This window comes from Pseudorasbora parva, chromosome 9 (assembly GCF_024679245.1).
Source record: "Pseudorasbora parva isolate DD20220531a chromosome 9, ASM2467924v1, whole genome shotgun sequence".
Lineage (NCBI taxonomy): Eukaryota > Metazoa > Chordata > Actinopteri > Cypriniformes > Gobionidae > Pseudorasbora > Pseudorasbora parva.
In genome coordinates this window covers 13,224,413-13,239,764 of record NC_090180.1, presented here as the reverse complement: position 1 = coordinate 13,239,764, position 15,352 = coordinate 13,224,413, and the positions used below count along the sequence as shown (strand labels likewise).

General features: G+C 37.3%; 2 protein-coding genes across 2 annotated transcripts in view; one reads left to right on the top strand and one right to left on the bottom strand.

Moving 5' to 3' along the window:
* Positions 1 to 277: 277 nt before the first annotated feature.
* Positions 278 to 5,052, bottom strand: zgc:110269 (probable flap endonuclease 1 homolog). Its single transcript, XM_067453992.1, has 11 exons — positions 4,888 to 5,052; positions 4,542 to 4,617; positions 4,055 to 4,157; positions 3,909 to 3,963; positions 3,331 to 3,392; positions 3,077 to 3,213; positions 2,494 to 2,554; positions 2,057 to 2,188; positions 863 to 1,008; positions 652 to 793; positions 278 to 575 (listed from the first exon to the last, which is right to left on the bottom strand). The coding sequence occupies exons 1-11, from the start codon at positions 4,967 to 4,969 to the stop codon at positions 519 to 521; spliced, it is 1,053 nt and encodes a 350-aa protein (XP_067310093.1). The 5' UTR covers positions 4,970 to 5,052; the 3' UTR covers positions 278 to 518.
* A 1,066-nt stretch (positions 5,053 to 6,118) lies between these two features.
* Positions 6,119 to 15,352, top strand: part of atr (ATR serine/threonine kinase) — a 33,712-nt gene continuing 24,478 nt past the window's right edge. Inside the window, exons 1-14 of the mRNA XM_067453988.1 lie at positions 6,119 to 6,322; positions 6,445 to 6,536; positions 8,121 to 8,273; positions 8,364 to 9,235; positions 10,027 to 10,208; positions 10,320 to 10,499; positions 10,575 to 10,753; positions 11,540 to 11,692; positions 11,854 to 12,052; positions 13,112 to 13,362; positions 14,221 to 14,408; positions 14,520 to 14,620; positions 14,728 to 14,899; positions 15,067 to 15,237. Of these exons, the coding sequence (XP_067310089.1) occupies positions 6,267 to 6,322; positions 6,445 to 6,536; positions 8,121 to 8,273; positions 8,364 to 9,235; positions 10,027 to 10,208; positions 10,320 to 10,499; positions 10,575 to 10,753; positions 11,540 to 11,692; positions 11,854 to 12,052; positions 13,112 to 13,362; positions 14,221 to 14,408; positions 14,520 to 14,620; positions 14,728 to 14,899; positions 15,067 to 15,237 (2,949 nt within the window). The 5' untranslated portion in view covers positions 6,119 to 6,266. The remainder of the gene's footprint in view (positions 6,323 to 6,444; positions 6,537 to 8,120; positions 8,274 to 8,363; positions 9,236 to 10,026; positions 10,209 to 10,319; positions 10,500 to 10,574; positions 10,754 to 11,539; positions 11,693 to 11,853; positions 12,053 to 13,111; positions 13,363 to 14,220; positions 14,409 to 14,519; positions 14,621 to 14,727; positions 14,900 to 15,066; positions 15,238 to 15,352) is intronic.

The following is a 15,352-nucleotide window of genomic DNA, read 5'->3' as shown; positions in this document are numbered from 1 at the left end:
ACTACCCATCATAGGAAACATTCTGCATTTTTACATTTTCAAAAAAAACATAATTTAGTATGTTTATATATCCATTTAGATTAAGGGGGCCGCTGGCTGGTCCCCACAATGTAGGTGATCTCAGGTTTATATTACATTGTGGGGACCATAAACAAGTATACACACACACACACACACACACACACACACACACACACACACACACACACACACACACACACACACACACACACACACACACACACACAATAATAATAATATACAATCAAGTACAGTATACAATTAGAAAAGATGTTTACTCTAATGTAATACAGGCTCCCAAACACAAAAGTTACAAGTATTCATTAAAAATATATCTTTCCTTGGCACTTGTTTTACATTATTTTGCCACTTGAACATAATGAAATACTCATTAAAATAAGCATCTAAAACAGATCGATCCCATTATACTTTTAACTCTTCTGTCAACATGATGGTTTGATCAATGCTTTAAGATCCAAGATTAAAAACAGTCTGTCTTATTCAGTTTTCGATCGTTTTCTCCCACTGGATCCTCCCACAGCTGCAGATTCAGCCTAGATAAGGAAAGATTGTTTGTTACAATGTTCAAGCAATCAATCAATTTACAGTACTTCTAAATTGATATCTAACCTTTCTCCTTCGTGTTGCAGGAAAAAATTCCTCAAGTCGCGACTGTCTAGTTGGGCCCATTTTCTCATCCACCTCCCTCTGCTTCCTTCTCTTTGAGAGAGACTCGCGGAACTTCTTCATGCGTCCCCGCACCCTTTCTTCCCTTTAAACAGTGAAAAGGTCACATACCCATATCTCAGAGACTATTAAACAGCAGAACATAGAGACATACTTCAAAGGCTTCTCTTTGCACAGGAACTGCACCAGACCCTCTTCATCAGGCTCACTCCAGGCCAGGACAGGGTCGTCAATATGTGGGGTTTCAAAAAACAGCTTGCGGGCATCATTGTACTGCCAGTTTGGAGGAATTGGGTGTGTCTGTAAGAATTGACAGCCAATAGTCACCTTTTTTTTGATTTACAATTTTGATGAACTGTTTTACACACATTTATTTATTCCAGATAAATGAAAATAATATGGTAGAAAGCAATTGAGGGTGAATAATCCATGACATCAGAATGCTGCCTTCTAGTGGGATCAGCTTTTAAGTCACCATAAAATAAAAATGAAAAATACTTATTTTTTAAAGAAAAAATGTAGTGTGATGATTTATCTATATGCAGTTTTATGCATGTGTCTTTGTAATCTTTAATAATAAAAAAATAATAATTTCCCATCCCCCTTACACTTACATATCTTCTTTGATGAAATAAGAACATGAGCACAAAAGTACTGACAACGACAACAATCCAATAATTTCTCCAAAATTGTAATCCCTTTCCTACACTTCTTCTTGTTCAAGAAGCCATTTCACTCAGATATAGAATATAATAGGCATATTCAAGAGTGTCTGTATGGCTGGCCAATTCTTAGCAGTTCCCTTGCCAAAGACTTGATAGCCTGCTGCTTGTGATTGATTTTAGAGGAAAGAACTGGTCATAACTGCTCGTTTAGTATTAGTTTTCTCCATATTAATAATAATAATTGTGAAATGTGGAATTTGGTGTTTGCACTCTTGAGAATGTCAAAGGTTTCTATTTGCAACTTACTGTGCAACATTGAGCAATGTAGCCAATCACAGACATACAGTCATGTGAAAAAGTAAGGACACCCTTTTGAATTCTATGGTTTTACATATCAGGATAAAATAAAACATAATCTGCTCTTTAGTCTTATAAAGTGAGGTAAATACAACCAGATGAACAACAACACATTACATATTACACTGTGTTTTTATGAATTTAACAAAAATAAAGCCAAAATGGAAAATCACCACCCCTCCACCACTGTGCTTGACAGCTGGTATGAGGTGTTTGAGTTGATGTGCCGTGTTCTCGCCAAATGTGGCACTCCAAATTCTGTCAAATTATAGTGTTTTACAAATGTAGCAGAGCTTGATGTTTTTTGTTTTTTTCTGAACAAGTACCTTTCTGTTGACATGTTCCATCACACCCTCTATTGTATGATGTTGTTTAATGAGCTTCAATGCCCGACTCGGTCCAAGACCCCCGATCTTATCACAGTAGTCACAGCCCAGCAAGATACACAGGTCGACAAACTAGGAAAGAGACACAGAAAGATGCATTTATCAAACAAGCTTTTGGTATTAAAAGTCTTGTTCTTTTTTCTCCAAATGACTTACCAAGGCTATTTTAACAAAGCCCCTAATTCAAATATTACTCAAACTCAAAATGAAAGTAAAACTACTACAGTCAGATGTGCTTCTTATTACATTGAGACATGTAGTTTAGCAGCTATTGAGAATGAGGCTCTGAGATTTATTTCCAAAACACAAAACAATCAATACAAATAATAAAAAAAGGAAAATTAATTAATGATCTGAATGAAGTCTGAATGGTTTACCTGTTTATTTGTCAGCTGTAGGGCTTCCAATAGCTTTGGTAAGGAGTATTCCGTCACCTCACTATGAGATAAATTATTTAAGGACAAAACCCTGACAACTTTTGCTTTATTTTAATACACAATTTAAATGTCTTTCTAATAAAGTGTCGAAAGATCACTATTATTGCAGTAGAACACATATATATATAATACACTAATATAGTGTATTATATATATATAGTAGAACACTAATATATATATATATATATATATATATATATATATATATATATAGAGAGAGAGAGAGAGAGAGAGAGAGAGAGAGAGAGAGAGAGAGAGAGAGAGAAGAGATAATCAATGTTATTCACTTTTGGTCATAATGTTATGCCTGATCTGTGTGTGTGTGTGTGTGTGTGTGTGTGTGTGTGTGTGTGTGTGTGTGTGTGTCTGGACTCTGGCTTGGTCACTCCAAAATGTTGATAATGGTCTCTGTCAACCATTTCTTGACTACTTTTGATGAGCGTTTTGGATTTTTATTTTGTATATATATTCAATGTTCTCCAGCAAAATATAATCAGAATGGGGAATTTGAATTTTTTCTCACCTGTCTTTCTTTGCATTGAGCTGTCGGAGAAGAACAGTCCCTCCAAATGCCAGTGTGTCCATGTCCTCTGAAGCTACAGCATTAACGATGCCAATTTTGACCAGGTGGGCACACAGTGCCTCTGCTTCACCTGGAGCCTGACATTCAAAGTGATGTCAAAATAAGTCAAGCAATAACATCTCAAATTCATATGATTGGTTATTTGGATAACGCTAACTAAATGAAATAGGAAACAAAAGAAAGCAATAAAAAACCTTGATACAGGGGACACCCATGAGCTTTAGGAGACGTAGGCAGTCTTGTTTCAAGTTGGACACTAAAAAAGTGCAAAACAATGTGCATTGGGAATGGTAATGAGCAGAAACAACATGAAACTAAACAATATAGTTAGAAGACTTTAAGATATATTAGGAAAGAATTCTATTTCAACTAAATGCTGTTATTTTGAGCTTCCTGTTCATTAGAAAACCTAGAAAAACTTTATTACAGTTTCCACAAAAACATTAAGCAGCATAACAGTTTTCAACATTGATAATAATAATAATAATAAATGTTTCTTAATTAAGCAAATCATCATAATAGAATGATTTCTGAAAGATCATGTGACACTGAAGACTGAAGTAAGGATGCTGAAAATGTAGCTTTATCATCACAGAAATAAATTATATTTTAAAACGTATATTAATTTAGTAAAAAGTAAACTGTAATCACAATTCACAATATTGCTGTTTATTGTATTTTGGCTAAAATAAACACAGTCTTGGTGGCTGTCCAAAAGAGGAAAAAATGTCCTGCGTTTAAACCGTAATGTATCTATTAGATCTCCACACACCTGTGTTGGGGCTCTGTGAGCTGTTCCAGCCTAAGCTTTGAGCTCTTTTCTCCAGCTAGAGGAATTCAAGTATATATTAAAATATTATTAAATACCAAAGGATTATAAAATTAGTATATGCATGTAATTAGAAGACATTTTCTCACCACAGCACTCTTTTGACTGGGTGGTCTGCCATCAAGTACAAAGACAGGCTTGATGTCATGCTCCAGGAAAGTAAGAGTGCGGTAAAACAAGCCTGCGAGAGGGCTGCAACATCATATGTTCATGTTAGTAAGATACACGCACATACACAAACACACACACACTCACACACTATACAAAAGTCTTAGGCACGTTAGTATTTTGCTATTTTGCACTATAGTATTAGTATTTTAGTAATTCTGAATATTCAGCTGTAAATTCTTAAGTGTTGGCTTTCTAAATACATATTGGTTGTGTATATATTCAGAATAACGTATGAGCAGTCTTTTTACTTTGAGTATGTCGAAATGCTCCATTTGCCAAATCAGGGGGTGACAGGCAAGGCGTTAAAAAATACTAACGTGCCTAAGACGTTTCCACAGTACTGTAAATGACAAAAGATCAGAAGATTTTCAAAAGAAAAAAGACACAATTCACTTTGAATCAAACCTTAGCTTCAGATGGCTGGGGAGAGCTGTGCGAAACTGATTCACCACAATAGATGTATCCAGTGCAATAATCTTCCCTGGATCACAGAAACAAATAGATTTTAAGGAAATATAACAGAACAAATTTTTTTTTGAGTAGATGACAACTAATAATAATACAGTGATAACAGGCTAACTCTGGAGTGTGCTTTTGAGATTTTCTGCCTGTCAATGGCTTTCCTTGCCGTTCTTTCAATCCTCATTATAAGGTGGAATACACTATTGTAGCCTATATTATTTTTACATCGATTAGCGTTAACTCAATACGGTTTTGCCTTTACATTTGAACTGTAATGCATTGATCTTACCTGAATAATCTCCAATCTCTTTGCTGCGCATAGACGCTGGCGCGTCAAAATGAATTAAATGCGCTAACTTTGTAATCCCCATTTTGAATTAAACACGTTTTACTTTAATCGTGCTGGTAGGACAGTTGTTATTGTCCTCCATCACACAGCTTCATTTCCGCATGATCCCAGTGTGCTCAGGGGGTTGCCATGGTAACACAGCGCTGATAGGCCACAGCTGCTTGACGTCATCAATTCGTTTTGCGACCATAGAAATTATACACAGACGCCTCATTAGCAGCTGTTTCTGTATGAAAAAAAGACTGCATAAATCAAAACCACACTTGTATGTTACAAAAGTATTACATACAAGTGATGTGTTTAATGTGGGGGTTTTAAGCAGATGAAGATTTTCATATTTAAGCATAAAAACCCAAACCAACACATTCTGATTCTCAAATGTGAAATTTAAATCTCTACAGATTCACAACTGCAATTTTATTTTTATTTTTTTGCAAGAAAAGAAACAGCACTGTATGGAAGCCCGTTTCTGCCACAAAAAATAAATGAGTTATTTATTTATTTATTTTATAGTTCTAAAGTCAGAATTCTGAGGTTAAAACTCGCAATTGTGTGATGTTAAGTCACAATTCTGACATTTTTCTCACAATTACGAGTTATAAAGTCAAAATTCTGACTTTTTTCCTCAGTCAGAATTTTTACTTTATATCAGAGAATTCAGACTTTTTAATCACACAGTTGCAAGTTTATATCTCAGAATTCTGACATTATAACTCGCAATTGTGAGAAAAAGTCAGAATTCTGAGATAAAAAGTCACAATTATTCTTTTAATTTTTTTAATTAGTGGAAACGGGCTTCCATAGCGCACTGCATTGGATACATGAACATAAAATTAAATGGACAACAGTCAACACAAATAACACAAATAACAATGACAACTTAACCAGTAAGAAAATATGATCATAAATCTTAAGATACTTATTGTTCTTATTGTTATCAATTTTACAATATCTCAATCTGCGCAAAGTGACATCATTGATTCTGCTGTGAGTGACGACCATAGACCGTAAAAAAAAAAAAAAGTGAAGACACGCTGACCGTTCCAAGATGGATGGCGCGCCGATGTGTTCTGGAGTGGTCGAATTGGATTCTACGTATAGAATCTATGTTCGCGAACGCAAAATCTGCGAACAAATTTACCCAACTCGGTTTCCGTAGATTAGCTATCGTGCGAGAATAGTTTTAAAAAAAAGTAATGCGCGTGTGAAAGCAGAGGATGTACAGACTGCGAGTCTAAATGTTTGTCTTTATTTTTTATTAGGTCAACTCGGCCTAAACATTTCTTTGTAAATAATAAAAGCACATATAGCAAGTAAAGATGGAGCAAGGACTAGAGATGTCAGCAATGATTCCTGCATTGCAAGAACTAGCCAGGTAACATCAATGGCTGCTAATGGCGATAGTTATATATTCTCTTGTAAAATACTCTTGACAAGTGTCCTCAACACAAATATGTTAAAATAAAGCTCATACAAGGCCTCTTATGTCTTTTCTAGTGCCAGTTCAGTTGAGTACAACCAGGCTGTGCAGAAACCACGTCAGATACTGTGTCAGTTCATTGACAGGATATTGACAGATGTGGATGTCGGTAAGGAAAAATGCATTCCGAGTTATTTGAGGATATTTGTCCTGTTACGTCAAAAGTATTTTTAAGAGAACATGTCAAATTCTGTCATCGTTTACTCCCATGTTTAACCCTCATGTTGTTTCAAACAATGCTAAATAAAAATTGTGCAATTTTCTGGCTGTTGACTTCGCAAGTGTTTATGTGAAGCCCTCTAGAATATGTGAGCAAATAAAAAAATAAGCTATTAATTTTCTTTACTTAGTTCTTGGTTTTTGTCACATGTTTTCCACAGTTCACAATGGAACCTGCTGACATCAATGTTATGAAATGAACAGCTAAAAACACACTAAACAGTTGATACACTATTAGACGGTAGATTATAACTGGTGCATAGTATTGTATCATTTGGGACATAACACACTATATATATATTTATAGGTTGAAATAATAGTATAATTTGCGTTATAACGTGATGTATATTTGTAATATATTCACCCAAAAATGAAATCTCTTATCATCATTTACTCACCCTCATGTCGTAATAAACTTGCATGACTTTCTGAAGAACACAAAAGATGTTAGAGATTTAAATGGTAAGCAAACGAGTTTTGGTCCCTCTTCATTTCAATTGTATGGACAAAAAAACAAAAAACAAAAAAACAAACAGATATTTCTCAGAATCATTTATGTTCCTCTGAAGCAGTAAAAATCGTACAGGTTTGGAATGACATGATGGTCAGTAAATAATGATTAAATGTTTATTTATGTGTGAACTATCCCATTAATAACAAGTTAAATGATTAGTTCATTTCAAAATTAAAATTTCCTGATATTTTACTCATCCAAGATGTTCATGTCTTTCTTTCTTCAGTCAAAAGGAAATAGTTTTTTGAGGAAAACATTCCAGGATTTTTCCCCACACATAATGCACTTCTATGCCAACCAACGGGTTGAAGGTCCAAATCAATGCGGTTTCAAAGGGTTTTGAAGGGCCTCATAGGCTCTGCACGATTCCAGATGAGGGACAGGGTCTTATCTAAAAAAAAAAAAAAAGTATTGTGTTAGTCTTTGCTTGTTCGCTTGGGGTGGTTCTTCCGCCTACGTCTAGCATGACCTTTTTAAAGACATGATTACACGGTCCCTGGCGTGTTGCAGAGCAGCACAAGATGAGTTAAAAAGTATATAAATGTTTATTTATTTTTTTAGAAAATGGCCGATGGTTTCTCTAGATAAGACCCTATTCCTCGGCTGGGATCAGGCAGAGCTTCTGAAGCCCTTTGAAACTGCATTGATTTGGACCTTCAACCCGTTGGTTCTCATTGAAATGCATTATGTGGAGAAAAATCCTAGAATGTTTTTCTCAAAAAACTTAATTTCTTTTCGACTGAAGAAAGAAATACATAATCATCTTGGATGAGATGAGGGTGAGTAAAATATCAGGGCATTTTCATTTTGAAGTGAACTAATCCTTTAACAGAATATATGAATATTAAAAATTCCTCTTCATGTTCCACTGTCAGTTTTTTGTACAGTAATGTTTGAGGTGTTTGTCTTCTCTTGTTTATATAGTCTTTATTTGTAAATTATTATTTTTTTATCTCTTAGTTGCTCTGGAGTTGTGTAAGAAGACCAGTTTTGAGCCGGCATGTGTGATGCTGCTGGACTTTGTGCAGCACATTATTAAATCCTCTTCATTAATGTTCATAAACCCAGCGTGTCTTTCAGATCACTTCAAAAACTCAGAGAACAACTGCACTGGTAAGTTGATATATAGTTTACATTATAGATACCAAAGTTCTGCACAGCTACATTTAACTTAGATTGTCGGCTTTTCTTTTCCCATCATAGATTTCAGTAAATGGATCATCAACCGCCTCTTGCGAATTGCTGCTTGTCCAGAATGTGAAGATCTTCACATGAAGATCTCGTCAGTCATCTGTTCATTGCTTCACCTTTTCAGAGCCAAGGGTCCAGTCCTATTTGGCCTGTTTTCCACAGAGCTAATATGTTTAATGCAAGATCTAGTGCATAAGAATTTCATGGCCAGACCATCAGCACAATGGCCAGTGGTGGTGGAACGCTTCTCCATCAGTTCTGCAGAGTCTGCGGTTTACCTGACCCCTACCAACCTTCAACTGTCTTCATGTGCCTCAGCTCAGATGTTGTTAGTAACTTCATTAACAGTGCTGACAGATATTTTGCAAGGCATTTTCTTCCCAAGAGAAGTGGGCATCATATGGAACTCTACTTGCCTCATACTGTCTAATGGGAGCCCAAAGCTTAAGGCAGCGTCTATGTTGCTTTTAACTCGCATTGTGATTCTAGGAGGTTTCCCTGAAGACCATTCACAGCCATTTTTCTCTGCTTATTTGCATCTCCTTGACTCATTGCCTGCTTTTGAGGTGTCAGAGCTTGGTGTCTTTGGTAAGGATTTCCAAAAGCTCTCCCAATGTGTTTTCCTGCCAGAGGAAGGCACTCACAGCAGATTTGAGAGAGTCCATCTGAACCTGTTGATGGAGAGGCTTGAGAAACTGGTTGTTGGTGGGGCACTAGAGCAGATGAAGGTAATGGAGGTGAAAGCTACACTTTGTGAAGTCTTCTGCTTTGTCCTCAAGTTCGTTCCTCCCGGATACGAGTGTGCAGTGCAGATCCGGAAAGAGAGAGTTGCAGCCATTTGCAAAGCTCTCATTAAGACCATTGGAACCAAGGACCAGCAGGAGGTAAAGGATCTAAAGAAAAATGTCTTTTTCATCAAAAGAAAAAAAAGATAGTAGATTATTTGCTGAACACAATTCTAGCAAAAGGTCCAGGCTGCTCTTTTGGATACAATCAAAATGAATGGTTACATGACATGTCAAAGCCTTAAAAATGACATAAACAAGATAAAAACATCAGTCACAATTAAGACATCTTTCAGAAGTGTTCTGAAGCAATGTAGGGAAAAAGAATGGTCGTTCCTGATGTTTAAAGGAATAGTTTACCCCAAAATTTTAATTCTGTCATCAATTACTCATCTTCATGATGTTCCAATTACATAAGACTTTGGTAAACATAAGAATTGAGCTTTGAATTGAAATGTTTGAGCTTCCATTTACCAATTTTTATGTGCTTTTTACGAATGTGATCAGTGTTTATACATGAATAAAAGCCTAAATTGATCTTTTCATCAGATAAAGTGATCATGCCTATTAAGAGGACTTAGATTAAACAACTCAATTCACCACTAGATTACTTTTATGATCTCTATATGAACTTTTTGAATTGTCAAAGTTTGAATAGTCTCATTGAATTTGAATGGAGGGACATAAATATCTCAGGTTTCATTCAAAATATCTTCATTTCCGTTTCAGTCTTATGGGTTTGAAACGACATGAAATCCTTGAAACGACATGAAATCCTTTTAAATTGTTGCCATATATAAGCTCAAATCTCATTCTTGGACATAAATTGATATGTTATGATAAGGTGGTGATGTCTTGTAGAGAGTAACATATTTTCTGTTGGAAACTAGCAATGTGTGGAAGGCTACCTGTACGCTGCCCTCAGGACAGATGCCATCGCTGCAGTTCAGGATATGCAGGTCGCTGTTTCTGACCCTGCTGATCCTAGTGTGTATGAAGAGGAGGTTCCAGCCAAACGACCAAACCTCTCACTTCCAACTCAACTAAGGAGCTCAGCCAAAGCTCAGCCAGTGTATGCAATTCTCTGTCACTCAGTCTCTTCAGACAGACCTTCCTTCTGTCCCTGCTCTTACTATGTGTCAAGGTGAGCTTAAAACATTAAGACGATCTTGTCCGCCATCAGGCAGGTGGACATGAAGAGCAAAAGTGAGGTGTGGGCAGCTGTAGACAGCCGACTGGACGAGTTACTGACGCAGATGAGGGACCACACACTGAGCCAGTGCGTGAGCACCGTGCAGGGACTGACGGTCATCTTCCACCTGGCTGCACTTTGCTCAAAGCACTGTCTGAATGGACCACAGAGGTACGGTTTTATTTAAGGCCTTTGTTATGTTGCTTGGTTATTGGTTCTCATTTTTAAATACCTCTTCACCGGCAGAGGAGAGAAGACATCAGAGACCTCAGATGGAGCCCAGCTCGTTTGGTTAAAGCCTCGAATTTTGGCTCAGGTAGTTGAGAGCTGTCGCACCGTAATGGCAAACACCTCTAATGAGGAAGAGCTGGGGCCTCTGGTGGAGGGCACTGTCAGGATCATTGACGCTGTTCTCTACATAAGCAGTGAGTGTTAATTAAGTTAATTTAGGCATCATAACATTATAATGTACAGTATAAAAAAGGATAATTATTTTGAAATTTGTTAAAGATAACATATAACAGTATTATTAAAATAATAAAGTTAGCGTTTAACTAACTAAGATTGACTAAGAATGGGGACATTGCCAATAAATTCAAAAGAAAATCTCTGATTTTGGCCGATGGCTGTTATACATTACCCTTCAATAGTTTGGTGTTAGTACGATTTTTTTATTTATTTTAATTGAATATATTTTTTTAAAATTACTGAAACACAATACATACATTGAGAAATAACAACAAAAAACTGTAGACATAAAAATTATACATTTATTCAGCAAGGATTGAGCAGTTGTTTTAAAAATAAGAAATATTTCTTGACCAAATCAGCATATTAGAATTAGAATTATAGTTCTGAAGTATCATGTGACACTGAAAAATGGAGTAATGATGCTGTAAATGCAGTTTTTCTATCACAGGAATTATTTACATTTTAAAATATTACAACGGTTTTGTATTTTAATATAATATTTCACAATATAACTGTTTTAATAGAAAAATGTTTTTAAAAAAAATGTATTACAGACCCCAAACGTTTGAACGGTAGTGTGTGGCACCATTGTTTTGTGCATCCCTACTTATTTAACGAATTTGATTAAAAATTGCACATTTTTGTTTTTATTTTTAATGCCCCAGAGCAGCCCGTAGATATATTTAACAGCATGCTATCAGTTATTTTTAAATAATTCGATTTGTATTGTCTGTTTGCAGCCAATACTCAGGGTGACACAAATTTTTACAAGAATGTTTGTGCACTGCTTTCGATTCCATGGGTGCTTGAGCATTCTTCACAAACAGTTTATCAGACGGCCTCTTTTCCTGCGAGTCTGATTGCACTCTCCCAGAAACTTGCTCCTGCATGCTGTAAGTATATAATCCATTAATGTTTTATAAATGCCAAAAGGGAAGTACTGCAGCTGTGTAATGCTAACGGATAACTGCTTATTTTAATCTAGTTCCTAAATGGGTTTAATTCACAAATTATTTTTCTTTTAATGCTTGTTCTTTTGCATTTTTGTCTGTAGCTGCACAAACTCGAGCACACTGTGTGTTTCTGCTTGCTCTGCTGACAAAGAGTGTGTGCGGTGACTGGAGGTCATCAATTTATCGTTGGGCCCTTCAAAGCAAGGTGGAAGCTGAGCGGGCCAGTGCCGTCAGAGGCTTCCCTCTTCTGCTGCACCACCTAGGAGTCAAATCCTACAGCCTTATCCACGAGGTCCTTCTGTACGTCACCATCTAACTGTCAATATGAAAATCATCCAATTAGGGTTGTCAAAAGTACCAACCGCGATACCAAATCGGCACTGAAATGTTAAAAATGTGACGCTTTAAGCGCTGTTGAGCGGAATCATAAACACCTCTGATTGGCCATTGTGCTCACGCACTCATCGGATATGTCTGTGATTGGCTTCTACAATCAGCGCATCACAAACATTTCGTAAAAATACATCAATGACGCTTTTCACAAAGCGTTTGAATGCAGGTGTCTATCAGCCTGCCGGTCCGCTGGTTGACGCCTACTTATGCTTTCAAACACTCCTGCTCCCGCTTTCAAAACACTTGCCGTGCGTTGATCATTGTAGCCAATCACAGGCACATCCGATGATCGCGTGAGCACAATGGTCAGTCAGAGGTGTTTACGATTCCAGCTCAACAGTGCTCAAAGCTTCACATTTTTAACATTTCAGTACTGTTTTGGTATCGTGGTCGGTACTTTTGACAACACTACGTCTAATATTGGTACACATGAATACCGGGTTCTCATGATAATGGAAAATCTGGAAATATGTGCAGTTAATGAATGACAGAAAGATGGTTAAAAACTTTCTGCTTGAGAGAAATTGTGCTTGTAGTTGTAGTTGTAACAGTTGTTGTGATATTATGAGTGGAGGCTCGGACCCAGAAATTGTATTTGTTACATCACAACTTAACAAGCGGATTTGATCCGGGTGAAATGTAGGTCGGGCCTTGATTTTTTTTTATCCTTCAGGATTTGATTTTATTAAAGGAAGTTGGGTGTGGCTAACTAAGGGGAGGCAGATCTGAATTCCAATTTGCAGTCAGTTGTGGAGGATTTTTGATCCTACTCTCAGCCTTGACACGCGTCATAAACAGAACAGATGTTGATGCGAGGATCCAACGTATTTGATTAAAGATTATAAGTGCACATGAAGTTAATTTACAATAAGCACTGCAACATTCTGTACAATATTACTGTTGATTTTGATTTCATGCTGACAGTAATATTAGTTTTTTAAATTTTCAATTAAATACTGCATTTAGGAACAGACTACAGGACAGCTCAACACAAGTGAAGGCTGAGCTGGCCGGTATCACAGGGCAGCTGGCCTGCTGTTTGTCTGCGAGCTCACAACTGCAGTTCCCTCAGGAGACAACGCCTTCCATTGAGCTCCTCTGTGCAGGTATCAGCATTTCAGACACCCATCCCTGCCAGACCTCCTCAATCGGAGCCTCCATCCTTACCCCGTTCCTTCTGCTTCTCAAACCTGTGGAGGACATGAAGGTGAAGCAAGGTTAGTCTCGTCAGCAACATTGAAGCTTCTGAAATATTTAACGTGGAAAGGCTTTATCTATTTTATAGGCGAAGCATGTATGAAGTTCTGTGACACTAGTGGCACCTATTGGCAATACAAAAATATAGCATAATTTGCAAACAGCCTTTAGCGCGTTGAGCCTCCCCCTACTCAACCATCTCAAACATTGCTGTTATGGCTTGCGTACGCATGTTTCAACAGGTAAATGTAGGCTAATTTCAATAAAACAGCCAACATAATAGGAATACTTTTAGCTGTGTCGCTATGTCTAGAGCGACCACTAGCTTCTTGCTTATAATAAACCCATTCAATGGATCTGCATTGGGTGCATTTTGTTAAATGATGCAACACAACTGTTTGAGGCACATTAAAGTATACACAGTGCTACATCTTTCTGAATAGGTGCATGATGATGCTGTATAATGGTATCGGAAGTTTCCATTGTAGTGTGGACATCCTGTACCTGAAGCTGAATGTCTTTTCCCATGTAACGTGTCAGTCATGGTCCCACATCCGCTAAAAAACCTCTTGCTCTGCATGCTACATTAGCCACACCCAAAACTCTTGCTATAGTTTGAGATGGAAAGAGATAGACGGAATGGACTCAATGTTCTGACAGTGCTTGGAGGCTCTGCGTTTACATTTTTGAGGGAGATAACCCCATTAATGGCATACTAATAGTAATCAATAAACAATAAACTTGGTTAAGGGAATGTAATTTAACATAAAAAATATGTTAAATAGTATACCTTTGATTTTGCAGCCTGATCTGAGCATTAAACTGAAGTCTAAAGTACAAACATTATTCTATTTAACATAATTGTTTTGCAATGGCAGCTTTTATCCGGAATATACGGCACTTGTTCAAGCATGTGGATCTGGGTAACAGTGACCCTGACACAAAAGCTCTGGTTAGTGCATTGGTCAACCTCATTGAAGACCCTGACCAGGAAGTCCGCATAATGTTTGGCCAGAACATTAAGAATCTTCTGGAGTTTTGGAGTGGAAATGGCTTCCTGAAGGAGGTACTGATTTTGCTGTAACCATTATCAGCTTGTTAATGTTATTCATTAAGTCATTTAGCAGATGTTTTTATCCAAAGCGACTAATGGATGGATTATGACTTTTGTGTCCAGCTTTTAGTGTCCAGGTTAAAAGAAGCTTACACAAATGCAAAGACCTCCAGAAACAATGAGCTCAAAAACACACTCATATTAACCACTGGAGAAATTGGGAGGTAGTGCAAAATGCTTGTTGTGCCACTTTTAGTATCGATTATTTCAGCTGTTAAAAGTGTGCAAATTATGTTTCAATAATGACTTTCATGCTTATGACGCTTCTCAGAGCTGCTGAAGGGAACCTGGTATCTTTTGCTCTGCTTCGCCTTCTGCACTGCCTGCTGTCCAAATCCAATCCCGTGTCAGTAGCAGCATACACAGAGATCCAGGCTTTGGCTACCTGTAGAGACCTCAAACTGCAGTCCTTTTTCAACCAGTACAGAAACCCAATTTGCCAGGTCAGCATTTTATACAGTTTACTGTTGACGTGAGCACCGCCATAAGCTGTTTATCACAAAGATTAAATATTGTTTGTTAGAAATGGAGATCTATGTTTGTTTTGGTTCAAGCAGCCATGTGATATGTTTATGAATATGTTATAGTCCTCTCTTTTCTTTTATTGCAGTTCTTGGTGGAGTCTTTACACTCACGACATGTGACAGCTCTGCGCTGCACGCCAGATCAGAGCTGCGAGGCTTTGCAGGAGGAGGCGGCCCATCAGAGAGAGCTGGCATTGGACATCCTGTCCCATGTGGCACATGTCTTTGATTTCCCTGACCTTAATCGTTTCCTCAATGTAAGTTTAACATCTTGATACCAGATTTGGCAGATCAGCCTCTGATGTAACAGAACAGCCTTAAATTTGGGAAAACTGGGAAAACTTTTTGAAACCAACAAAAGCAAAATTTAGA

Coding starts and splice junctions, on each gene's coding strand:
- zgc:110269 (XM_067453992.1), bottom strand. CDS start 4,969: ATGGGGATTACAAAGTTAGCGCATTTAATTCATTTTGACGCGCCAGCG. Junction 2,555..3,076: donor CTCAATGCAAAGAAAGACAG/GTGAGAAAAAAT, acceptor TTTATCTCATAG/TGAGGTGACGGAATACTCCT. Junction 1,009..2,056: donor TGGAACATGTCAACAGAAAG/GTACTTGTTCAG, acceptor CAATTCTTACAG/ACACACCCAATTCCTCCAAA.